The 26,871-nt window shown below is 42.6% G+C and overlaps 1 protein-coding gene and 2 non-coding genes across 13 annotated transcripts in view; all 3 read right to left on the bottom strand.

The window, feature by feature from the left end:
- Positions 1-26,871, bottom strand: part of CNOT1 (CCR4-NOT transcription complex subunit 1) — a 54,833-nt gene that overhangs the window by 8,277 nt on the left and 19,685 nt on the right. The window contains exons 14-39 of one of the 11 annotated variants that reach the window (XM_064670727.1): positions 26,286-26,405; positions 25,140-25,262; positions 24,756-24,907; positions 21,472-21,622; positions 19,891-20,092; positions 19,299-19,445; positions 18,062-18,186; positions 16,960-17,246; positions 16,025-16,103; positions 14,623-14,853; positions 13,242-13,382; positions 12,785-12,964; positions 11,265-11,381; positions 10,741-10,851; positions 10,079-10,156; positions 9,596-9,773; positions 8,971-9,101; positions 8,146-8,442; positions 6,805-6,945; positions 6,602-6,706; positions 5,908-6,027; positions 4,898-5,089; positions 3,233-3,375; positions 2,546-2,654; positions 2,285-2,454; positions 971-1,202 (exon numbers count right to left, since the gene is read on the bottom strand). In XM_064670727.1, the coding sequence (XP_064526797.1) occupies positions 971-1,202; positions 2,285-2,454; positions 2,546-2,654; positions 3,233-3,375; positions 4,898-5,089; positions 5,908-6,027; positions 6,602-6,706; positions 6,805-6,945; positions 8,146-8,442; positions 8,971-9,101; positions 9,596-9,773; positions 10,079-10,156; positions 10,741-10,851; positions 11,265-11,381; positions 12,785-12,964; positions 13,242-13,382; positions 14,623-14,853; positions 16,025-16,103; positions 16,960-17,246; positions 18,062-18,186; positions 19,299-19,445; positions 19,891-20,092; positions 21,472-21,622; positions 24,756-24,907; positions 25,140-25,262; positions 26,286-26,405 (4,062 nt within the window). Of the gene's footprint in view, positions 1-949; positions 1,203-2,284; positions 2,455-2,545; positions 2,655-3,232; positions 3,376-4,897; positions 5,093-5,907; positions 6,028-6,601; positions 6,707-6,804; positions 6,946-8,145; positions 8,443-8,970; positions 9,102-9,595; positions 9,774-10,078; positions 10,157-10,740; positions 10,852-11,264; positions 11,382-12,784; positions 12,965-13,241; positions 13,383-14,622; positions 14,854-16,024; positions 16,104-16,959; positions 17,247-18,061; positions 18,187-19,298; positions 19,446-19,890; positions 20,093-21,471; positions 21,623-24,755; positions 24,908-25,139; positions 25,263-26,285; positions 26,406-26,871 lie in introns of all 11 variants that reach the window. The other 10 variants (XM_064670730.1, XM_064670721.1, XM_064670726.1 and 7 more) reach the window with 10 other exon arrangements.
- Positions 11,811-11,949, bottom strand: LOC135422289 (small nucleolar RNA SNORA46). Its single transcript, XR_010434410.1, has one exon. It is a non-coding gene; the product is annotated as a small nucleolar RNA SNORA46 (small nucleolar RNA).
- LOC135422290 (small nucleolar RNA SNORA50) lies at positions 21,010-21,145 on the bottom strand. Its single transcript, XR_010434411.1, has one exon. It is a non-coding gene; the product is annotated as a small nucleolar RNA SNORA50 (small nucleolar RNA).

Here is a 26,871-nt window from a genome sequence, read left to right as displayed (position 1 = left end):
ATTTAAGGTAAAAAAGAGTGAGGTCACATGAATAAGTGAAAATATTTCTTTAAAAAGTGGGTTTAGCACAATATCTATTAAAAACATTCAAAAATGCTACGCAGTAGAAGTCAGACCAACAGGAACCTGTCTACAAGCCAGTACACAAGGACACTAAAGTCACATGAAAAAAAATCACTGCATCAGTCGTGATCTTTATCCACACTTTGTAGGTCGAACTTCTTTTCATTCGTAGCTGCAAATTTTGCAGCATTTCTGTGGCAGTGACACAGACATTTAAAATGAACACAATGGACAGAGGCTTCCTTGCAGCTGTAGTCAAGGAGCTGCCTGCAAGGAACACAGTTTTAGGAGGATGACTGCAGATCTACAGTTTGTTACCACACCTGCTGGGCTACTGAGGGCATCTCCCTTCTCAATCACACCTGGAAGGCAGATCTGTGCTGTTCATCACACCTGTTAAGGTGCCCCAGAGTGACATGTTGGAGGTTGTTTAAATTTTAGGCAGCACTTCAGCTAATGGTGTTTCAAGTTTTTCCTCACTAATGATTCGAGTTTGAAGAGGGATTCCCTTGTCCACATGATCTGAAACAATTTACCTGAATCTCTATTACCAATTTCCTTCTGTAGGCTGTCAGAGCTTTTACTGTTACCCACAAGGAGCAACACTAGTCAAGGTTCATTACTATTCCCAACAGCTATCTCAGCTGCAGTTCTTTTCCCACCAAACTTATCTCAGAGCTCATGGTCTGAACTGACAGCTTGTTCCTACACTATCTGAAGAACATGATTTGGTGGAGGACAGGGGTTTCTACAGAACCCTGCCATCAAAACCAGCCAAAATTTTGACAGTCAAAACCTGGAAGTTTCAAAAGGATGCCTAACAAAGGTTATAACACTGTTTTAAAATGGAGGGCATCACACCCTACTTATGTTGAATAAAAAGCACCTTTCTTTCCAAAAGCTCTACCTGTCCAACAAACGCAGAGAATGCTTTGGTACTGTCACGGCCTGCTGCAGCTGAATGGTAGAGGTTCACCCACTCCCTCAGCAGGTACTCTGCCTTCTCCCTCAGGCCTGGTGGGTCATCATACTCAGAAGCTTGGGAAATTCCTGAATGCATCATGAAATTAGGACCTCCATGAGCTCGGTCAATCATTGCTTCATAGTTTGATCGGACCACTTCCATCAGCTGGGGTAATCTAATGCAACAGACAGCAAGAGCTGGGTTAGAATTCCTCCTCCCCCAGAAGGTGAAGGAACTGGAAGCTCAGTCAAACAGAGCTGAAAGAAAGCAAATTATTTCTTAAACTAAATCTTTGTATCTTTCAGTCCTCACTGGAATAGCAGAAATAAGTCATGAAAGCAGACACATTTATGATGAAAGAAGGAACACTGAAATCACACAAGCTTTGAAGTTCCACTCCAATTTGTACAGCAGAGTGCTGCAACAAAACCCCCCAGGGACTAGAGACAGCTTCACTTCTGCAGACTTCAGGAGCCCTGAAATGCTCCCAGATAGTGAGATGCCAGTGCTGAACAGCCTGACTGGGGCACCAAATTTGGCTGCAGTGAAAGTCAACCCATACAGTGAAGACAGTCTATCCACACCAACTGGATGAATGGACTTTTGTTTTGGGACCTCCCACTGGCAGCTGTGTTGACAGTGGCAGCCACTGCCACCAGCCAGCTGCTGGATGCTCTCGTAAGCAATCCAGAGTTCTCCAAGCTCCAATCCATGTTGTTCTCAAACCCAGCAACAACTGCTTCCACCTGAGGAGCCTGCAAGTCCCAGAAGTATTTCCAGGTGCTGTGGCAACATTTGCTGCCCAGTTACTTGCTGGTGGATACACAGGCCATGTGAGACTGGTGGAGGATTGCTTCGTAGGCTCTAAACAGAAAGGACTGTCCAATCTTATTAACTGCTTGTGATTAACAAATTAACATAATATGTATAATTGAAATAGAAAAGAATATTGCCTAAATTTGAGATAAAGCAGGAATTCAAACAAGTTTCTTACAGTACCACAGTATTCTGGAGCACAGTGCATAGAGAGATTTTCCTGCTTCGAGTGTTCAGCTCGACATGTTGCTGCAGTTGCCTCTATTTTGACTAAGATGAGCACATTTACATTAGAGTGACAGTTTAAATTAACATAGGACTGCAGCTCTAGAGGAAGTTTAAAGCTGTATGATTGAATGATATGAGACATTGCCTATATAACATTCAAATCATAAATGAGCAGAGAAAAAAGTAACAGATTTCACAGTATTACACTCTCACCCTTCTGGGGCGTTGCCTCTGGAATGAGCATTAATTCTCATGAGTGTCTCAATGGTGTGAAACAGGTCTGCTTCTGTTACGTGGGCGACGCTTCTCTCATCCACCAACAGGATCTTCACCAACTGCATGGCAAATGCCACAGCCATGTAGTTCAGCCCGTTCTCCATGGACTGCCAACACAAAAAAGGCAATTAAAGCCCAGCCACAAATCTCACAGTGGGCTGACAGCATCTCCTCTCCAAAAGAGCAGGTTCCCTTTACCTGAGCCAAGTGAAGGTCATACTGCTGCATGTTCACGAGGTGATTGCGGATCAGCAGCTCCACAGCTTCCACGTTGTACTTGTACTCATCTCTGCATTCGATCAGGCACCTGAAGAAAAGGACTTCTTTTACAGAGTGTACCTCGACAACACAGCTTAAGTGAAGCAAGTCAGATTCAACACTTCAGAAACTGTGCCCTTCACTGTGATTCACTACTCAGCTCCAAAAGAAGCCTCTTCCAGAGCATTCTCTAAGGTAATGTTTGAGTTCACAACAGTCAGACTCAAGCACCTGTTGCCCTGCACAACTGGCCACAAAAGCCCTTCAAGAGCTTCAGTTTATTCAGCATAAGAAGCCTCTCTTCCAAGGACAAAGTAGCACATCTGCCTAGCTGAAGCACTAGTGCTTCTGCTACAGGCATATGCCATGTCACACACTTTGTGACAGCAAAATGAGGAGAATAAAAAAGCCCAGAGCATATCTAATGTTTAATTCCATTATAGATTCCTATCATGTTCTGGGGTGAAACAGCGTTATCAGAAGATGTAGTTAATTTTGACCAAAAAAAAAGCCAGTAATTTTTGCCTGTCTAAATTGCAGCAATGCAAAACATTAACAGGCAAGTGATTCGGAGTAACAAGGGAACTCCCAGAAGATGCCCAAAGCTCCTGCTGCCCCACGACTGACCTGGTGATCTGTTTGTTACACCACGGAGAGCCGTAGGCGCGGCCGTCCTGCAGAGCCTTCAGCACGAGCAGGTGACATTCCCGGTAGCGGAGCAGGAGGTCAGCGTCAGCCCCGCTGGTGGCATCCAGCAAGCCCTCTACAGCCTAGAACACATGCAACCTGTTAGCAGAGGAAAAAACAAGTCCTCTTCCAAATCTTCTGCATGTTACATCAGCAAGAGTTATCACCAGAAGACTCGGCAGACATGGAAAAAAAAAAAAATCTATTTAGTAATTGTGCTTGTCCCCTTGGTAAGACCATGTGAGATTTGACCAGTTACTATGGCATCTACGAGTTCACTGTACACAGCTGTGCTACCACAAACAAACCTACAGGTCTCTCTATGCCCCACTAGTTTTGTATGTGCACCAAATAATATGACAGAGTGCATTAGTTGGTGCTGCAGCTTCTCTAAGTCAGTGCTTCCTCAGCAGTTCAGCACATGGCTTATGGAAAACTACATGACAAAAGACTTCCAGAGCCTGCTAGAACTAAGTGAGCAGGTTCCTCAGAGAAAGAGCTGCAGCACTCAAGAGATGCCTCTGTGTTAGTCTACAGCAAATGGAAGACAAGTCCTGCAGGAGCAGCACAATTTATTTGGTCAAGTCCTAATCAGGACTGGATCCTTTAATAGGTACAACCACTATCAGAGAAGAACAGAGTCTCTCTCCAGCTTTCAGTGACTCTTGTTTTGGCACTGTTCTTGGATCCTCAGGCAGACAGCTCAGTATTCTTCCACTACTCTCAAATGGATTTTTCTCCACGTCTGTCACTTGCTCTGCACTACTACAGAGGCACTGGTGCCAGCTCAGCTCACAGAGCTCACTGTGACACTCCCCACTGGTACAGCCTCACAAATTCCGGCTGGGATGGAGCTAATTTGCTTCACAGCAGCCCATATGGTGCTGTGCTTTGGATTTGTGCTGAAAAGAGTGTTGACAACACACCAGAGTTTTGCCAATTGCTGAACAGTGCTTACACAGCATCAAGGCTTTTTCTTTCCCACTCTTGCCTCTCCCACCAGTGGGTAGGCTGGGGATGGGCAAGAGGTTGGGAAGCAACACAGCCAGGACAGCTGATCCAAATTGAATAAAGGGATATTCTACACGACATGACATCATGCTCGGCAATAAAAGCTTAGGGATAGGAAGATGAAGAAGGGCATTCATGGTTCTGATGTTTGCCTTCCCAAGCAAATGTCACATGTGCTGAAGCCCTGCTTTCCGAGAAGCAGCTGGATATCTGCCTGCTGATGGGAAGTAGTGATTTTTACTTCTGTTTTGCTTGCACACACAGCTTTTGGTTTCCCTACTGAACTGTCATAATATGAATGAACACATCATCTTGTCTTCCCTCTGTTTAATCCCTGTCCTGCAGAAGAGAGGAATGAGCAAGCAGCTTCTTTCCACAGCAGCCTGGACACTGTGTGTACAGTCCACCAAGTGAACACCATGGCTCCCTTCCAAATTTATGTATCGAATTTCCAAAGACAGCAGCTCAGTACTGTTCACCAAACAAGTTCCACAACATACACAAAGAAACACCGTCACCAGCAAGACAATCCACGAGCCAGATGAGTAATCAACTCTAGACAAGTTGTTACAGAGAAGAATTGTCAGCACTCACCTTCTGCAGCAGCCCGAGTGCAGCGATAGCATCGCGGGAGTTCCGAGCCACCACCACGGCCTCCAAGAGGCTCCGCAACGCTTGGACTTGAGGATTCATGGCCAGGGTGTGTGGAATGGACTGCAGGTGCTGCTCCAGTTCTGTCATACATTTGTCATAGATTTGTGCTACATCATCTGTAGCCCAAGCTTGCTGCTTAAGAGAAAGTGAAAATGAGTGATTTTTGCAAGGGTTGTGTTTGTCACACTCAAATACTGACTGGCTCTTCTGCTTCAGGAATTATAGCACCCAGAATTTACACCTCTACAGTACTGTGGTTTGTTATGCTGGCATTTTAAACACACAAATATGAGCAAGTAAAGCAGTGCAACCAATTCTGGCAGTCAGAATCACAGAATGGTTTGGGTTGGAAGGGACTTTAAAGGCTATGCAGTTCCAATCCCATTGCCATGGGCAGGGACACCTTTCACCTTATTCCAGGCTGCTCCAAGCCCCACCCACTTGAACACTTCCAGGGATGGGCAACCACAGCTCCTCTGGGCAACCTGTTCCAGTGCCTCACCACTCGCACAAGGAATTTCTTCTTAATATCTAATCTAAATCTGCCCTCTGTTACTTTGAAGCCATTCCCCTTTGTCCTGTCACTAAGGCTTTAAGTCCCTAAGACCAAGTATGTATACAAAAACCTGCTCAAAATTCATGCTTGCCATCCATGACCTTCCTGCAAAAGTAACCCGAAATTTGAATAAAATGTTTCACTACTACTAGAACTACATGTAGTAATCATAACTTGCAGAACTTATCCCAATTTGGGTTAAAAACCCCTCAGGACTGGATGGAAGTTTTATGTTGCCATTACTCTGTCATTAGAACTAGTGCATCTTTCAACCACTGTTCTCAAACAATACAAACACCTGACTCTTATGAGTCTTTCTGGCAAAAGACAAGTTCTCCAACAGTCTCCAAAAGGGCTACAGTACTCTCAAGCTGATTAGTTCAGAAACCTCTACCTTCATAGGCTGAGCCAAGAATCCTGTAGGCTGAGTTAAGTCATTGGTAGGCAAGAAGCCAGGGACATTGCGTGCAAACTCTTCATAAACAGCCAGCTGTTTTGGGTCCACACCTCCAACCTTTGCAAAGAAAAGAACAGGCATTAACCTCACTGACAAGCACTGGGGCAGTTAAAAATGAGGGCAGTTTGTGTAACAGGCAGCTGCTCAGTCACATTCTTGAACAGAGTGGCCTAGACATCAAGAAGTAGGATTCAGCTGCTCTGCACTGAGGTCCAGTCTCTCCTGTGACACCTAATAGGAGGATTTTCCTCTAAAACTGAAACTCACACTCAAGAAACAGAAACAACTGAATACTGAGAAATGCTGTGCTGAAAGCACATGCTACATCCTTTAAAGGAAGAAAATATAAAGGAGGCAAGACAACAAAACAGACAAGACATCCTTCAGTGAGAGGAACAGCACAGAACAAGAGACAGGACTTATGTCTTCAAGGAATTAAGGAAAATTATATGAATACTCCTTTTGGAACAATATAGTTATGTCTTTCCATACTAATCAAGATAACAGCAGCTGCACTGTTAGGCAAGACTTTAATATACAGGATTGCTCAGCTGAAGCTGTGCCATCCAATTTTTCTTATCAGGAAGGGGAAAAGAGCAGCATCAGCACAGAGCTGAGTTCATGTCCTCACCTTTAACCTGATTTGTTCTGGCATCCTCTCAGCCTGGTAAGTTAACACAACAGGATCACAGTACCGACGGCCCTCTTGTCTGGCATGTTTCCTGAGCTCAAACTCCTGGGAAAAATACAAACACAGCACTGGATTTCAGACACCGAGTCTGGATGTATATGAGCACACATAATACTTTTAAAAGACAGCAGTCTCATACTTACAGTTGCGAGCCTCTTGTCCATCTCAGGGCCTGCCTTTTCCACAGCTGTCTTCTGGATAAAGCAGCAGGCAAGCTCACAGTTATCCTGGGCTAACTGGGCAGCTGCCTGCTCCATCATGTCCCTCTGCTGTGGGGAGGCTGCCTATTGAAAACCACAATAATCAGTGAAGGCTGTAGGTTTTTCCCTGTATATTACTACCCCTCAAATCTGCACCACTGTCTGTACAGAACACCAGCAATAAAGAGGAATGCTCTTAGGCTCATGCTCCCTTCCCATGGAATACACAACAATAAATTTAATTTTGCATAGCTTTGAATAAAACATGTAGGCAAGACGACAGTAAAGACTTTCAACAAGGAACAGAACAGCAGGAGTTCTCCATCTTCTCCACCTCCCTATCTCCAGGGCACAGAAATAAAGCCCTGCTTCAGACGGACGCATGCACAGTGATGTTAATGCAGGGAAAGCCTCACATCACAGCACAAGGTTTACCCCTCCCCAGGTTGTAATCAGAAGATATAAAGGCACAGCACTAACAGTGCAAAACAGCAGTCTTAAGCCTTTTTCAGTGGGTTCCCTTTCTGATACAGATTTTCTTCTTTCCTTCTCAGAGTCTGCTTTAAGAGAACCCTGAGCAGACGGACTTATTTTTTAGGGTGCAAAGCAGCAACTGCCATTAGAAATGGAATACATCTATAAAGGCAACCTGTCCCATCTAGCTGGACTTCCCTGTCTGTTAAGATCTACCCTTTCAGTTCTCTTTCATTAATTCCTACTACACTACTTCTGTTAACCCACTTCATACAATGAGCCAGGCATGAATTTTAAGGTGTCTTGTACAACCCTTCTTCTGGAACAGAATGCTTTCTATAATTAACCCTTTAAGAAAACTTCCTTGGATTACCACTGGTTTTATATTAATGTCATACATCTTCAGGGATAAAAAAACCCGACTACTAAGTTACACTTTGACATTTTGCAAACACAGCAATACAAAGCACTGTCTTCCACAAAACTTGAATTCCTTCTGCTTATGCACGTTCTTCTGTGACTAAATTTGAGAGAACACTGGGGCAAAATAAAAAGCTAGTCAGGAAGTTTGTGTGCTATGCAGTAAGATCCACCTTAGCAGTTTGTGTTCGACATGAGCTGTAATCTCAACACGCTTTTTTCACTATAACTCCACAAGAGTCACGAGGCTTTTATCCAGTGAATTAATCTGCACGCTAGTTAAGCCACGTAATTAACCAGCAAGTCCTGAGCGTGGAGAACTGACTTGCTAATGCTGGGTGCCTGCAGCCCTGTAAGCTGGAAACAACCTTCAGACGACGGGGCTCTTACCCTGAGTGCAGTGGCAAAGCTGTTTTTCAGGTTGGTGGCTATGCTCATGAGCAGCGGCTCCCTGCAGGTGATCATGGCCATGCCGGCCGTCAGGTTGCGCATCATGTGGTGCGCGGCCACGCGCATCCGCGACTCCTCCGAGTCCAGCGCAAAGTCCTTCCTGACGATCTGCTCGCAGGTGGTCATGGCGATCTTGATGGATCGATCCACCACGGGGTGCACCAGGTCCTGCACGGCCCGCTCGATGGCCTGCCGCACGCACTGCTTCAGCTGCGGGTGCGCCTGGAACAGCGGGATCTGCGCGGGGAGCGGCAAAGGTCAGGGAATGACGTGCCCCGGAATCCCACCTGCCTGAGACATTCCCAGGTTCTGAACGACTCCTAAGTGCACTGTCCTAGCTGGTGCAGTTCTCCCTTGATCCACGTGCAGCTATTACAATATTTGATAAATCCAAAACTGGGACAAGTGATCGTTTTCCTTACCAAGATGAAGCTGAGCACAATGCAAAGACTGACTGAAGAGCTAAGCCACTGACTGGTCAAAAGGAGCACAGCAGCAACTATCCCAACTGACACATTGCCAGAAATTAAGTGGATACTAATGTCACAGTTAAAGACCACTTAATCATCTCAGGTTGCTAATGCAACTACTAATCACCTCTAAAGATCTCCATTGGATTACTCATTAGCGCTCAACCTCCCCATAACTTTTGAAAAGTGACTGCAGTAACTTCAGTTTACAAAATGTTGCTCCCACCAGCTGAGACCTGTGGCAAATCTGGTGGTAAAAATTCTTTTAGCAAACCAAATCAGCTCTAAAACTTACGGTAGGATTTAAGGTAATATGTGGAGCCAAGCCTCCCAAAGAATACACGTTGATGTCGTGGTAACTGTACTGGGGCTGTGGAGGGACCGTGGCTGTACAAGTGGTGCTGGTAGCTGGAGTTGTAGAAGCAGCTGGAGAACAGAAATAGGTTTGTATTGAGCCATTAGTGGAAAGTAAATGCTTGTAAATGCAAGTATATATATTTACACCAGAAAATTACTAAAACCCAAAAGTTTTGCGGTTTCATCATGAAACCTCCGGAACTCGCAACTTTCACTCTGCGTTTTCCCAACTATTAGTTCCAAAGTAGCTTCAGCACATTCTAACAGAGCTGTCTATTGCAACAGTTTAGCCCCTGATGTTGTGTTAACAGATCATCCTGCCTCACTCCCTTCTAAAGAGTAGCTACACACCCCACATGCAGAATTAGCCCTCATGACAGCTTCCACTCCCTTCCCATCTCCAAATTCTGTACACCTACTTCTATTACAAAATTATCCAAGTGCTTCCAAGCATTCAAGGATGCTACAATAGCATATGCAGCTTCATACTTTTCTTCATAATAGCAAAACCTGTCTTATTTGAACTTCAACAGTGTGATTATGGATTTCATAGATGTACTTACTAGTTGTTGTGATGGGTGGTAGCTCTTCTGGCTGCTTCACATCCTTCTTTGGAGCAGACAGCTGCTCATCCAGGTTTTTCAGACGATCCTTATCTTTCAGGAGACTTCCAGGTTTCAGCTCATTGATGTCCAGTACAAGATTCTTGCAGAGCACCTCAATCTCAAACTTCAGATTCAACTGCAAAACAGTTCTAGTTTAGGACGTGTCACAAAACATCTAACAGGTCCCTCGACTCCCAGGCTGCCCATTCTAACCCACACCTTTCAGAGACCAACAGTGACTGAGGATCAGACAAATATCTTGCACTCTGACCTCACAGGAGAAGAGTTGCATCCAAGTTCTACCAAATAAAGCAACGCCCAAGCAATCTCCCCATGCTAAAGCAGTGAAAAGTGCTGCGTGGTCCTTCACAACATCCCTCTTGACTGGTATGTCAAGAAAACCTCACTCAGTAGGTACAGAAAAAAACCCCAGAAGTTTACTTTTAGATCGTGTTCTTGGTGTAGCTCAGCTAAAACATTCATAATGGCCATTGTCCATGGGTTTGGAGGCCTGAAAACCTACAAGAGAAAGAAGAGAACAGTATTACATAAACTTCTTGAATCATCTGGATGGCTTATGACTGGAAGTTTTGGAACACAAGCATACAGCCATGGAAACCTTTGTACAGCTGCAATTAGGGTAGAATTTAGTATTCTGGTAATAATTAGTCCAGTAACTTAATTTCAACTGGAACTACATTAGGAAGCTAAGTGTAAAACTGGAAACACAATGACCTGGTCCTTCTGAGAGATCAGTTCTATGCCAAGTAGAACTGACAAGCTGACCAGGGTCAAAGTGTGTGGAATAAAAAAAAAAAATCAAAAAATAAATATATTCTAGAACCTCTTCAATGGTATCCCTCCATGTCTCACTAAAGCTCTGTTGAGGGATACCACAGCACAGTTCAGCTAACACCAACTATTTATATGGCAAAAATACATGGTACTTTCCCTCAAAACAGAACACCTTCACTTTAAGCCCTCGCATCCCTTTTCTTTCTCTCCATGGCATTCAATCAGTTTTCACTTTGTGACAAAAGCTGATTACTTTCTGCAATATTTTGCCACTTGAGCAATAACTCTGTCAGAACAAAGACACTTACCACGCTCCTGACACTGGATTCTAAGACTTTGGCAACAAATGGCACTACATAAAGCAACTCCTGCTGTCCCTTCACATATGCTTCCAGTAGTAGTGATTTCACATCCAAATCCTGAAAAATACCATCAATGATTATGGAATTGGGAAGGAGGGTGGAGAAAACAGCAAACACACTGCAAAGTTTCACTACAAACTACTTCCTTTTCAGATAGAGGCAAGGTTGAGTCAAGACAGCCCTTGAATTTTACAGACTGTTAAGCAGCAATTCCTTTTAGAACAAAGATTTACATATCTACATTTTTACATGGGATTAACGAGTTCTCGCCAAAACAAATATAGATACTAACTTTACTGATATAAAAAAAAAATATTTAGAAGTCTTAAATGACCAACTCTGGAATCATACTTCGTACTTGGCACAAAAAAGAGGCACCAGAAAGGTGATAACATATCCCAAATAGCTTATGTTACTGCGTAACAGCATATCAATGCCTGCCAAAGCAATCAGTAAAGACAGAAGCTCACCGTGTGCAAGATGGGCTTATTTTTAGCCATGGTAATCATTCCCAGCCAGTGACCAAGGTTCTTTAACAAGGAGCGGTCTGAGAAGTTGGCTGCAGCTTTGTCTGATGTCAACAGCACCTAATGAAAACAAACAAAAAAGCAGCTTGAGCAAGGACCGGAAGATTATCAGCCTCTGAACCAAACCCAACAGCTGATCTGAGCGGGGCAAAGTTTTAGAATATCAGGTTCTGAGCTCCACTCTAATTCATTAGAGATACTGGAGCAGCCTTTACTTTAAGACAGGAACCTTTAAATCTGCTCTGTAATGACTGCAAAGTTAATTTCTTTAAAAGGATCAAAAAAGAGGATTACACCTTCCCAGACCTTACCATTCACTTTGTCCAGACTGTTACGACTATTCATTCAGCAAAGTCTAACTCTGTGCAGGCAATGCTTCCTCCTAAAGCCTCATCACAGACCTGAAGGCTACAGCTTGCACTTCTAGGGAAACCATGTAATTCTCATGTCAAGGCTTAAATCATGTCACAAGGATTCCGATGTTGTTAGTTCTGTTCCTTAGCTTCAGAGGGGCATCGGCTGAACAGAGCAAGGTCAGCTGTGCTCTCAAGAGCCAGGAGATGCTTTTGCACTACAGCGTAACCCATGGTGGTCAGGGAATTCCACCAACAGGTTTAAAAATAGTGCTTGGTTCAAGAGCTTGTTTCATCTCTTCATCACTTCTGGGCTTCTGCTTCTTCCTCCTCCTCCCCTTCACATTATCTTAGCCCTCTAGTAAATGTTGGTTGTTACATCCCCATTTTCCACACACTTCCCTTCCCCTTTATTCCTCTTTGACCTGTGCTGGTTTAAAGGTAAACCAGCAGGGGAAGTGAACCCAACTCAAAAGAGAGATTATAAGTCAGGATAACAATTTAATAAAATAATACAATAAGTATGATTATACAGACAAACAATTGGTTCTAACCCACAAAACCCAAATGTATAACCCACACCCCGGGGCATGAACAGAGTGGTGTTTGTTGGGCCCCCTGCTCTGGGCAGAGGGTGTAAATGCTCTATTGATAACAGTTTCTGGGAAATGGCATGGAAGGCTAAAGAATACATGGGTTACACCCATACAGTGATGAACTGGTCCCAGCTGTTCTAAGTAGGACAGACCAAAACAGCACAGTGTGGTTTTCTTATCTTTTTACTTTCCCCACACAAAACAACCACACCACAAGCAATTTTTCCCTAGGTTATAATTTGCAAATCTCACACAAATTTAGAGTCCACCTACATAAATAAATCCAAATGCAGATTTTCTTTCCTGTTATATAATTTAAGTCTTCTGCATGTTCCTAACTGAAAAGAATCCTGGTATTCATAAAGATGACCTCTAAGTTTAGTAGTAAGCTAGGAAGTAGATTTTTGAACAATATTCCATAGTTGAGGATCAGCAACATAATAAGCAAACAGAATGAGAAGAAGAGAACACTCCCTAATCTTTACCCAAGTATTAGAAAACTTGCACTACTCACCTTAATATTTCTGTAGGTTTCATTCAGAACCATTTTATTAAACTCTGGATTTTTAAGTGTGTCGAGGAAGTTTGAATATAGGCTGTGAAAGTTAGGCTCAATACTGACTCTCTTCATCACAAGATACTGTGATACCCAAGGCATGAACTCTTCTTTCACTGTTTCCTTCAGTTCTTCCACCTGTGGCCAAACCAAAGAGAAAGCACACCACAGAACAGATGAGAAGATAAGCAAAACCTTCTGGGGCCAGCTCTGACCAACACACAGTTATGGTCAGTCAATTGCTTTTAAAATTAATGTTTTTCTAAAAAAAAATATTTGAAATCAGTGACTCAGCATCCAAAGATCTGAAGTTGTAATTTTGTAGAAATATCATCAGCAAACACTTAAAAATATATAAAAAATACAGATTAAAAAAAAATAATTCTTTTTTTTACCATCATTCTTCCATACTTGCCTTCTGTGTCATATTTGACTGAGATAGATTATTGAAGATGAAAGCAATTTTTTCCTGGACATTGTCTGGAGGTCCCACAATTCTCTCTGTTTGATCTGTTGCTACTAACAGCGTATCAATGTTGGTAGTATTAATGGAAGGCTGCAGGGAGAACAAAAAGTTAAGAATAGACAATACCTAGGGGTGACATCAAAAGAAACTTTTGCTCTGTTCTGTCAAGCCAAAATAGAATTGAGCTTCATCAGGAGACATTTACTGTCTCAGATTCATTTTCAGCAGCACTCCAAAGGAGCCAAGTGATTTTTTTTACCCTAAAAATCATGATCAATACTCAGCAGAAGAATGCTGCTGCACATTCATATATAATAGGTGCCACTGCAATGGCACCCTTAGGCTAACAGCCTGCATACAATTTTAGCCAGGAGAACAATCACAGTACAATAGTGAGCAGCACTTAGCACAGCAGGGAGTCTCCAGGAGCAATTCAGTGCTGATGTGGGAAGGAGACATCCCTGAGATTCACTTCTGAGGCAGCACGTCAAGTGTAAGTCAACAGAACGTGACCCAGGTCCCTACAGCTGCAGGACTGAACCCCAGGGCTTTAGCACCTGGTGCATTGCAGTTAAGGGAAAAGGAGATGCAGTTTTAAATATCAACCCTGACTGGAGTTTAAAATGGGAAAATATAAACACCTCGAAGTAACAACTATCTACAGGACATAACCAGGGGTGAAAGACAGTAATAGCTACACCATGACCTGTCCTCCACAGTCTGTTCACAACACTTTCAGCTGCCTTTGGCTTTTGCCTCCTCTACAGAGAACTCTTCAAGGACAGTCCCAAGCAGCAAGACAGGTTCGACTTTACAGTGCATCAGTCATCATACAGCTCCAGCACCACCCATGCTCAGTGAACACGTGGCACCAAGTGTGCCCCACACCCTTCTGTGCAATAGCCAACAGTATCAACCTGCCAACCCAGTAATAACTCTGACAAGCAGTTCAGAGAGTTCTTTATGCAAGTGACTGAAGATGTGAAAAACCTAATGCAGTTAGAACTGCCAGGTCAGATGTGTGCAGTAGGTGTTCTCAAGTCCCAGGCAGAACAGCAGCTGCCAACTATTTTAAGAGTCCTATTGGAGGTCATTAAGAGAAACAATAGTTCTGTAATTGTCTTGACAATTAAAGCCTCAATAAAAACATTTCAACTTGACACCTAAGTAATTGTGTAGTTTAATGACTAAAAATGCCTTCTCTCTACAAAAACGCTTGTCATATTTAAAAAGTTTATATGCTTTAAATACAAAATAACAGATCACAGTTTGAATTCAATACAGAGCAGCAACAACACCTCTGGGAAGGGCACAATGACACAGTGCTCACCGGCACATCTTTCTTGAAGCTGACTCCAGTCGGTCGGGTGATTGTGATGGTTTTTGCAACGGTGGTGGTGGTTGAGGTGGTCACTATAGTGCTGACTTGGCCAGCAAGAGGAGCTTTTGCTGGAACCTGGGCCTGGGCCTGAGCCTGGGCAAGTGCAATACTTCCAGGGGTGGTGATTGATCCCTGCATCTTCACAGGAGGATCTCTGGATTGCTGTCCATATTCTATGTACTAAAATAGGGTGAAAAAGCACAGGTTTGCCAACAACTGTTAAAATATTCAACACTATTGCCATAAGGGAATCTGCAAACTACAACTGTATACCCTTATAAAGCACAGCCTGTCAGTATTGACTTTTTTACTGGAGAGGAGCCTCAAACTCTACCTTTTGGCCTCAACAGGTTGATGTCAAGCACCACAAGACTAAAATATCCTTAAAATTTTGCAGTACTACCCAAAAAACTCCATCCCCATCCCCCCAGGCCTGAAACAGCAGAATGAAAGAGGAGAACCTAAGAGCAAGGTGTGAACATCAAGAAGCAGGCTACAAAGCAGGTGAGAAGTCTTCTGCAAGGACTCCAACAGCTACATAAAAAAGTCTGAAGCTCACCATTAATAAGCAAAACCACAGTTCTGAAATGGCCAACTTCAAGTTATTACATATTTTTAAGTAGCTCCATAGTAAAAAATGAGCTTCTTCCCCACTGTTATACATTTCCTCAGAAACTGGTAACATCAGACTGTCATTTAAGGGATACAGTCTGAAACCTGTCAGTGAAACCAAGAATGCTACTGGACTTTTCAGCTTTGGGTATGAGGCCTCTCTACCTCAGTGGAATAATTTTCCTTATTTAGCTCATGCTCTCAAGCTCTGCCACTGGGATTAGTTTTTCTTTATTTCCACCAATAAAGGCACCTTCAAGGCAGACACCATATGATGAACACTGCTTTGGACTACACAGTATTCCCATGGCTCTCATCAAACCTTCAGGAATGAAATTTTTCCTGGATTATTTTAGCAGGTCTGAGTATGAAACTGTATAAACCCAGCTGAATGTCCTCTATTTTAGGAAAACTCCAAATCTTTAAGGGACTGAAATATGAATCCACTGAGGCACTTTAAATCCTTTGTGCAGTGCTGGATCACTCAGTTATATTCAGGTACCTATTTCAACATAAGCAACCCAAAGAGATTTATTGAAACAGGAAAGGTACCAGATAACCACCTTCATCTGCCTACCATATCCCACAGAAAAAACTTTAAGGAAAGGCATTTGATTCTGTGGATCTGCATGGTCTAAAATCATGATACATGAGACTGCTTTTCCAAAGGAAAAGAGAAATCTGCTCATAAGAATTTCAAATCATAGAGAGCTGGTGCTGTTAATACAAACACACTCACCTCCTGCAAATGATGTGGGAACTGTATAAAGTGACTAATAGAAGCCAAGTGCTGACAATACTGGGGATAGTCCTTCAATCTGTCAGACAAAATACACATTAGTCAGAAGTGTAAGCCCAAACCAGAAACAGCCTTACAGAGAAACACAAATATCAGACTGGTATGTCATTCCCACACTGCACCACAGAATTACTTCTGGATTCCTTACAGCAGCTGTGCTATAAATAAAGCACTTTCTACAAAGTACTTTTTGTCACAAAACCCATTTGAAATTAATTGGTGTAACGGTAAAACACAAGGTTTATTCACAGCAACTCATCCTACATCTCTGTACTTCTGACAGCACACAATTGCATTTATATTTAGTGTTTGCAACAAGATTACTGGATAAGTAATTTGCAGTTTAGCTCAGTGCATTTTATACAGCACCCCTCACACCTAGAACTTCCTCTATCTGCAATTCATGAAAAGCTTTGAGAAAGCTTTTTTTTTTTTTTTGAGATTATTTTGCCATACTTGAGATTTCTGTGTAAAACCCAAGCCCTGGAGCTTAGTTCCTAGTCAGTCCTTCAGTAAGGAACAGTGCAAATAGCACTCCACTGGAATGCACCTGTGAAGAGTGATTACATTTGTTCCATTTCTATCAGACAATTTCATCTAACTCACCACTAATTATTTTTATAAACAAAGTCCACTAATTTTCAGCATCTGTTTGCCCCACATTTATACAGGCACCACACTGAACATTTTCATTTTGAAAAGTCACCCTTTAACTGGCACATTCACACCTTTTGTCTCAGCTCAGCATATCTCTGAAGCAATGCTGAAGCTGTGTTAATTCCTAACACATACCAGCAACCTTGCACTGCACGATTAGAGCAGGTTCAACATTCACAACACAACACTATCAGAAGTTACCAAACACCCACACTCACCTATTTTTAAATCTATCTAGTGCAGCAATACCAAAATAGTACATTTTGGATGCAAAAGGCTTTCGTAAGGCTTCGAGAACATAGCGCAGGGCCAGGCCCAGGGCCATGTAAGTAACCAGTCCTTTCTCTATGATCCCCCCGAAGAGACAGGCTGTGATGTGCAGCTCTTTGTCTGGGTACTGCGGGAAGAAACGGTACTCCTCGAACAAGTTCCTCAGCATGCAGTTAAACACTTCTCGTTCACGTTTAATGTTGGAGTCCTTAAACCTCTGCAGCATTTCCAAGACCTGCAAAGAAATTGGGAATTTTTACCAATAGGTTTTTGCTTTCTTCCAGCCCTTCTGCATCTTCATGGTTCAGGAGTGTGTGCGACCACCCGGGTGAACTGTGCTACCACGGGTTAGACCACAAAGTAGCTGCTTCAAGAACATCTCATTTTAGCCAGCAAACACTACATCACTACAATGAGCTTCCTCTTCAGACTGGAGTTTTCTCCATTTTAAGTAACTGTCTTCACACAGAACTTTTTTTGTGACCGCCCACTCCATCACTTTCAAAATCGGAAAAATTAAAATTAATGTTGTGTCCTCCATAATTTATAACCACACAAATACATTAAAGTAAATTCGAAGTACTTCAAAGAGCAAGTACATCAGGCCAATAATTACTCTCATAGAGACTAACCAAAATAATTATCAAAAGCTCAGAAGGTAGAACTTGGGACACATATATATGGATGCTGTAGTCATTTTTAGATACTTAAAAAACATGTATTCAAAATAATTTATACAGACTATTTAAAGGCACTCTTTAGCACTTATTTTGAACACAAAGGCTTCAAAATGACATCGAATCCTTCCCACTTAGCAGCATTTTAGGAGCATTAATTAGACATCTAAAGTTTTCAGTCCACAGAAGTCAAAGCTGAATGTAATGATCAACTGCAAGTTTGCTGCAAAAACAACTTCAACCAAGCCAAAAAGCAATGCTGTAAGTATCTACCACAAGCCCTTTTTTTATTTTCCACTGAAACATGAAGGAATAATTGCTATCAACTTTATTGCAAGTCTCTGGACAGCAACTGCTGCAGAAGGGAACTCACCTCATCCACAGACATGGTGGGATGTGGTGGATGGTTGTAAATACGCTGGAAGTAGCTGTTTGCCTCGTCATCTATTTCTTTGCTAAAGTGCTGATTAGCCTCTGGCCACACCTGAGATAAGTCAGCTGTTAAAAAAGGGAACAGGTATTATGCTAAGGACAACTTCAGGCAGACAGGATTTCATCTAGTCCTTTTCAACTCTTCCACCAATCTGTACAGAACCTGCTAGCTGTTCTAAAAGGCAGGATATTTAACCTTTCCATTAGACAGGAATTGTTATTTAAAAAAATCTGTTTCCAATATGCCAATATTAAAAAAACCTGAATCCTAAGATAGCATTAACCTCACAGTTGTATTCCTAGAACCCACTGCATCCCAAGCTGACCTCAACTGACAACTAAATGAATGAATGCAGAACAGACTAGAATAAAGCATGCTACACAACACTGACATGCACACAAACTTGCACACAAACTTTCAGGCCAGCCAGTGAGCTTCCAGTAAGTTTATATTGAATGCTCAAGACCCAAAATATAAACCAATGGTCATTACAGCCACCTCCCCTGTACACCTGCAAAGACAGGTAACTTTGCTGTTATTACTCATGGCTTCTTTGACAGCTCCTCCCTAAGAGCAATGAGGAAGGTTTAGCTTATGGCTGTGCTTCCTGAACATTTGACTGCTTCAACATTTCACTGTGAGCATACTGCAGAGGCATAAATGATTTAAGGATAATGGCTTGGTGTCAGGAACCAAATTACTCCTTCCAAAAACTACCTTCCCACCTTCTGTTAGTCTTATTTGTATTCAATGTTGCAGTCCATTTCACTGCTTCACCTGTTAAGTTCCCTGCTGCAACAGGACCTTATTCAGGTAGCTTTCTTTAACCTTGTTACAAATAAACCCCAAAACACCCTGGTACCAGGCATATACAATTTTCTCTGTCAAGAGCAGGACAACACTTTTGTTCAAAACACAGCACCACAGAAAAGGGACAGAAACACAAATCTGAAACACGTCGTATTTTTATGCTAACAGGTTTTTTTAAATTCCCCCCAGGGTACTTGTCAAGCCTCCAGGATACAAGCCTAGAAGCACCTTTTCAGGCTAATGGAGTAACAGAAGAGCCACATTTCTAACATTTACCACCTATAGATCCAAGCCTCCCCTGAAGGAAACACAGATTAACTGCAGACCACAGTCACACTTCACAGCCACAGACAACACTACCACTTACAAGGTTTCATCTTACTCTGCTGGAATGTAGGCTGGTTCAGTCCAGATGTGCTCAGCTTCCTTTGCACGAATGGGTCATTGTTCACTGCAGGAAGGCCCAGGGCTCCAGTTCCTATGCCAGTCAGGCTACCCGTAGTAAGACCACCTACTGAAAAGAAACCTGTAGTAAGACCACCTACTGAAAAGAAAACAACTGGTCATCTCAGTTGCACCCTCACAGTATGCATTTATAACTCCTCCTAGCACTTATCATTTCCAAGAACTCAACAGCTTTATAATCTTCATAGCTGTCTAATATCAAGCAATTTTAACTTAAACAATTCATCTCTGTCCCAACCGAAAATGACGCTGCTGAATTTGTCAAAACACCCTCTTGACTCTTTAAACTTTTTACCTTTTGCAGTTGCAACACTCTGAAGTGCTGTTTCAGAAGTGTGTAACTCCCTCCCATACAACACAGCTGTTTGTCCACTGGGGTGTCCCACCCTCAAAGGGAAGGAAGCACCTGACCCACCAGCATTTCCAACCTCAGCAATAACAGTGCCTTAGCTCTGCCATGTCAAAACCAAACCACTCCATCCCAACAGCAGTACCTGGAAGCTGTGAAGAGAGTCCTCCTATGCCACTGAAACCTGTTGTCTGGTTTTGGGTGGAAAGAGGGGGGAATGCTTTTGCTGGTGACTGAGGAGTGCTGAACGCAGAGCCCAGGTTTGGAGGGAAGCCTTGCATGCTCTGGGTGTGAGGAGCAGCTGAGCCACCTAAACTAAGAGATGCCATTCCTGCAAGCGAGTCGATCTGAACGAAGAGAGGAAGGTTATACAGACATCCATAAACCAAAAGCCAGCTGATTTTTGGCATGTTTTGCATAAAGACGGCTACCTATCAAAACATTTCTGAGAAAAGCCTTTCTGCATGGCTACTGTAAATTCTGAAGTCATCCAGATCACCCCAAAAGATCAGTTTGTCTAGAGAACGCGCTTTCATTTTTCCTCTACAATCCCATGAAATCCCATTCTCTCCGAGCTTTTACAGAAAGGCCGATTGTTCCACGGTCTGCAGTTAAGAGTAACACAACAGTAAATGCTTATAATAAGCAGCATTTACTTCTACTTGCAGATTTTTATACTACAGTAGTTTATGCTCTGCAGTTTGCAACCTCAGACCTCACCCCAAGACTTAAAAAGGTATTTCGACTCAAGCTTACAGAGTATTTTTATTTTTCACTGTCTGAAGGATCCCACTATTTGCCCACTTTTCCCCACCTAAATACCTGAATGAAGTCTTCAATAAAAAGCATTAAAACCTGGGTGATGAGTAGGAGGGAAGGCACAATACAGGCTAACAAAGCAGTAAGTCAAGGAACTGACTAGGAACAGCAGAAAATGGTGTTATCCACCCAGAAGAAAGCATGACTACAGACTAACAATTGCTGCTCTGCTTGATCGTATCACTTATTTGCAGCACGTTGCCAAGATGTTTGGTACATCTGATGAGCAACTTCAATAAAGCAACAATTTACAAGGAAACTGCTCTCTGTGTTTAGTTTATGTAATCTACTGACAATTCAGTCATTCTTAAATGCTGAATTGCCACTATTTCATGTGAAAAGCCTGTCACCACTTCAAAATTGAATGTAACTGCTAGAAGCAAAACCTGTCTGTAATGTGTTGCTCCCAGAGGAGGAAGGGATGATGAGTGGCAGGGAGTAACTGAAATGTACCTTGTTTTTAAAAGAGCAGTTCAGTTGAGAGCTGAAGAGCCCCAGTTATAACAAGTCCTTATGCTCTAGCACTGTGGCTTGGCCCGTGAAGCTACAAACAAGACACATCAGGTTCAAAGGCAGTGCTTAATTCTCAAAACTCTTAGTAAATTTTAGCACTTTAAAAGAAAGCCTCAGTTACTTTAAATAAACCAAACATCTGTCCCTCTCCAGTGCTCCCATCCTGTAACACTTCACAGTTACTTCTTACAGACATTTGTGAAGTGAAAGACAGTTCTGAACTACAACCCTCAGACAACATTCTGCAGTCACAAGCAAGTTATCCAGACATGCAAGCACAGAACTACGTGAGCCAGATGATGTTTGACTTAGTCCTGCAGAAGGAGCTCAACTACTACAGCAGAACTAGCACTAAACCAACGGCACCCTGTGCAGAGGCAGCCCTTGTTTGTACCTGAACAGGTGAGATGGCATCCAGGCTGCTGGCACTGGGCGGGCGGCCCTTGGGCATCACTCCAGGCGGGGGCTGCCGAGCCTTGTTCATGACATTACTGCAGTTGGCCACCATGGTGAGGATCGTCTCCGACAGCTCCTGAGAAACACTCCTAGGACACAGAGGCAGGACAGTTGGGATATGTACTTGCATGGCTGCAACAGTTCTTGGAAGAGCAGACCATCTACAACAGCCCTGGCCTGGTCAGTCGTCCACATCGTGGGCTCTGCACAGCTTAGCCTTGTGAATTAAAACATAGTTAATGATGCTATGATCCCTTTTTCAAATCTGCTCCCCAAGGCTCCTTCCTGTCCTCAAACTTCACAGTTTGTGATTATTCCCATTCTGAATCTCATTACACACAAGGTCTCTCTCAAAGAGGAGATACATGGAATAAACACACACAAAGACAAAAAACTGAGATGTAAATGCCACCACCTGCTTCACTGAAATTCATCTGTCTACAAACTGAAAGACATGCTTTACACACTAACATTAAACCAAAACAGAGACAGGAAACTCAACTATTCAAGGTAAATATAATGAAAAACCATCAGAAAACTCAAATTTAGGCACAAAGTCACTGCACAACCAAGAGCAGTCAGTACCTCTTCCCAAAGTGTTCCATGTCTGACTGCCAGGTTCCCTAACTGGAAGGAAAGCCAGCTCTGCTGCTGACATACCTAACCACAAACATCCTAACAGAACACTAACATTTTCCTCTTGGAAAATACAGCAAGTTATTTATGCTTTCCTGAACTTTAGTTTTACTTTCTTGATGAGGATTCCTCCCTGTAATGGTGCAACTACACCAACACAGCTTTATTGCTCTGTTAACCTTGTCTGGAGACTCCTCATTTTAACTCAATTTAATAAACTGTTTCTCAAACTGGTTCCTTTACACACTGACAAAAAAAACAGCCTGCATTTGAGGCAAACAAAGTTGGTGGACTGAGAGGCAGGAACCAGAGTCAGCCACCTCTAGAGCAAAACTGTCACCATAAGGGAAATTTCAGCTTCCTGGAATAAAACTTTCACATCTCTTGCATTTTTTTAATTTTTTTTCCCCCCAAACCCTCTCTTACAAAACAGGAAAAAGCCTTTTCATTTCCAAGGCACAATTACACAGAAGCCTCTTCCCTTCTTGAGACAGGGGCTGAGAAGAAGTGGCAATTCCCCATCCTGCCACATTTGGACCATGCAGGACTGTGTGGAACAGGCACTGCTGCCCCTCTTCAACTCACTGCAGCTCCACGAGGGGAAGACTTCTCACAAGCAGCTTGTTAACAGATCACATGCTTGGTCAGCCTGTGGTGCCTGCAACCACCCTGACCTCATTGTAAAAACACTCAGCAACAGAAGGAACATTTATTTCTTTTTGAAGACTCACTGTTACGTGATGCCACAACTGCAGTGCTCACCAGGGATAAACAAGTTGCACCAAAGTAAGTCTCAGAACATGCAGGGTCCTGGTGGCTAAAAAAAGTGTCTCCCTGGACAAGAACAGCACAAGAAATAACTACAGTCTAATTAAAGAGCAGGCTCCTAAATCAACAGCTTTAGGAAATGGCAGACTTCAGCTAGTGAAGTGGAACTACTCTGCCAAATGTATTTAATATTTACTGTGATTTTAACCTTCCAGCCTTCACAATGCCCGCTCCCATTCGTGACTGAAACCTGAGCTCAGCCACTGCTGCATGAAAGAAATCCAAGCTTTTTCTTTCTAAAGCTCAAAGAGAATAACTGATGGAAAATGACTGCAAGTAGGTCACATTCTTGTATAAAAGGGAATACAAGGAGCTATAAAAAGAAACCAAAAGCTGAGAGAATTGTGCCAGTAGAGAACTAGTGGCTTTTGGAATTAATGCAATAAATAAAGCTTGGTTAACACATTAAGATTCAGAACACAATGACATTAGATGCAAGTCAAATCTATAGTTAACTACTGAACCTCTAAAACGTGGACATTGCAGCATGCAAAATAAGGAATATAAGCTCATTTGTGAACTAGTCTCAGAAGATGCACTTTGAGTTGAAAAATATCAGTTATCTCTCAGTCCAAGACACGTGCTGACCATTGTATTTAAGAAACAGTACTTCAACAGCATTTGGAAGATCAGTTGCACAGGTTCCAGCAGAAACCAGGAGATTCCTTTCTCCTAAAATCTTACAGGTATCTCAAATTCCCTTTCAGTTCCACTACCCCCTGTGAAAACTCTATGTTGGTAAGAATTTCCTATCACCTACAGGAGAGCCATGAATCATCCTGGATGCCTTTAAAGATGTTTCTCATGTTTTTCAAGACAACACTGGCTAAGCCAAAGGACACAGCATAAGGCTCAGATCAGTAACATGCACTGGGACATGCCAGGCTCACTTGGTGCCAAAACCAGCAGCAAAATCAGCACCATCTCCAGCTTCCAGTTGCTCTGGCTCACACATGACCCTGTGACAGGTCTAGTTAACTGCAGCAGTGTTTCAGAGATAAATACCATCTTAGTCTGACAGCACAAAGAAATGACACTGCAAATACTTTACAATGTTCAGTCACATTTACTATGTGTGTACTCAGTATTTGAAGACTGATTTGTCCAATTTCAGTTTCCATCATCCCTTCTGTAGTCTACCCCTCCCCTCTAGCAGACAAAACAGCTCTTAGATTGACACATTTTTTCTTCTGCCTTTAGCTAAACAATCTCATCTGCAAAAGATCTTCAATGTTTTCCATCTGAGTACTTTGAGTCTCTCTCAAATGAAGACAACAGAAATTACACATGTCTAGTTTCAGTCTCAATTACACTACAGTCACCACTCACCACTTTTCTCCTACACATAAGGGACTGCAGGAGCCCTTTATTGTTAGGGCAGTTACCAGAGGCATCTGCTTAACACAATCACAAAATCCTTTATACAATGACTTTTCCAAGATGCTGTTCCATTCTGTACCATGGCCTGTATTCCCTTGTCCAAACTAAAGCCCTGTATCTGACTCACCAGCCAGCCCCCAGTCTCCAAGATCACCTCACCTGTTCCATGACAAAGACAAGAATGCTCAAGCTCTCACAACCCAGCCCACAACAAAAGTTTCAATGCAAAATGAACTATACTACAGCACCTACCCCTGCAAGTTTATCCATTCTCATTAACCCCATTCTCCATGTGAAATTCCAAGCCAGCTGTGACCACGTGCCAGAAAACAAGTTGCAAACAGATGACAAGCTCAGTGTAAGCAACGTAATCCTTACCCAGCACAAGCTTGCAGACAGGCCAACATCGTCGCCAACGTTTCTGGAGGAAGTTGAGCACTTTTGGGCTGATCTTTTTCTGGAGCAAGGCCACCCAGGATAGATGGACATCTTCTCTTTAAGAAAGTCATACAGGCCTGGATGAAAGGCTCCTGAGGAAAAAATGTTATCTTAATCTCCCAAACTGCATCCAGGACACTATATCAAACTTGGCAATTGCACCGTGGAAAGAATTGCACTAAGCTACTATAGTTCAGTGAAAAATGTTGAACTATCAGACCATGGACACTTTCCACAACTTTAAAGCTACTTATAAAATTGTTAAAGTGACTTAAGTTAGTCACTGATACGAATGCAGAAATAAAAAGAAAAATTCTGCTTTACCCCATGCTCCCGAATTTTATCTGTGAGCCATTTGTCAAGTTTGAGGTATTCCCGTCGAGAGGCAAGTGCAGCAAGGTCAATAACAAAGGCAAATGGAGTACCATTTAGCAGCATTGACAAGGCCTAAAGAAAGAAAATCAGAAGACTACTAGTGAAGACACACAGACACCCTTTCTCCTTTTCTTTCTAGCCCCCCCCTTTTATTAAAGGAGTCTTATTATCCCATGCTGCTGTGTTTTCTTTGTCAAAGACTGCTATTATCAACTTCACTTGCTCGCTCATGAGGCAAATAAGCAAGAGCTCTGATTTGAAATCATGACTTTACCTTCTTTGAAGCAACCTTGTTTTAAATTCCTCTATGTGAAAATCCACCAGCAAGTGGTCGAGAACTACCAAGTTGACATTGCAACAAAATTAAGCAGAAGAGCCAAGCATCTCCCTGCAAACAGACCTCAACCCCTTCACTGAGACACTCAGAATGTATCTGCTCTAAGGGGTCATCTCTGCACACAGCAATTGCTACAACAAAACTGACTTCGAGCAGCAGCAGGTGCTCTTGCACTTTGTGACACCCAATTATTTTGCATCTAACTTCAGGAAGCAATAAAGGCCTCAAAGAAGTCAGTCACAACTTCCAGTCTGTTGTGAATGAGTAAAAACTAAGAAGCAGTAGCAAGAAATCCCCATTGCGTTGTGCTTAGCAGTGCCACCTTCACACAAATATCTCACAGATATTTTCTACATTCTCATTTCAACAGTACTCAAGGTTAAAGCAGTCAGAGCTCTCTCTGGATTTACACAGCAAGCAATTCTGTTGTACTGCTTCCCAAGGTACTTGTCACCTAAGCCACGATAACCAACCCCGCTGCAAATAACCACATCAAACATCCTGGGCTCCCAACTGGGCAGGCTGGAAGCATCTGCAGTCAGATACCACAAATCAGCTGAAGAGTACTTAAGGTCACATCAACATAGGCTTTTTTTCTTTTTTAAGATGAGCAGCAACAAATAAATCCAGATACGCTTAAAAAAAAGTAATCCTTACTTACTAAATTAGTCTAATTTAAGCTTAGCCTTTGTTAAAAGATAAGCAAACCTGCAAAAGGCACCAGACAGCAAATAATGGCAGTGTTTTGCAAAACTCACCTTTAAGTCCTGCGCCACATCAAGAATCCGTGACAGCTTTGCCTGGTCATACTGCTCCCCTCTCATGTACCACTCTGCCATGGCATGCATGATGAGCTGGCGGATTGAAGGAGACTGACCCTAAGGAGAATTAAACTAGAATTGTACTTCATGGTTCTAGGAATAGGATCACCTACATGAACGTTAAACAGAGTATTTTACATCTAAAGCTTAACATACAGACATACTTACTCTTTAGCTTCAGAACCTGCTTTTGAATTGAGCCTTTTCTATGCAAGAATAGACTATCCAGGAGCTACAGCTAAAGGATGCAGCACGACTGCAAATGGTAAGTAAGTACATCCCCATCTCTTCCCTAATTGCTCTCAACTGTAGACAAATTGCTTTTGGAATATGCAAGCCATTTAAAAAAATGTTATGCCTGACATGATGTCCTGAAGTGAGAATTCAACATGGAAAACACAGTATCTAGCTCTGCTCACACAGGGGCAATTTTAAACTACAGCACAACTGAGACTTTGATGGCAGCAAGGGTTTTGTTTAAAGGGAAAGTGAAACATCCTTAAGTTGTGGAATGCCACCATGT

This window comes from Pseudopipra pipra, chromosome 14 (genome assembly GCF_036250125.1).
Source record: "Pseudopipra pipra isolate bDixPip1 chromosome 14, bDixPip1.hap1, whole genome shotgun sequence".
NCBI classification, from domain to species: Eukaryota; Metazoa; Chordata; class Aves; order Passeriformes; family Pipridae; genus Pseudopipra; species Pseudopipra pipra.
Note: the sequence above shows the minus strand (reverse complement) of the source record. Positions and strands in the feature narration are given on the sequence as shown.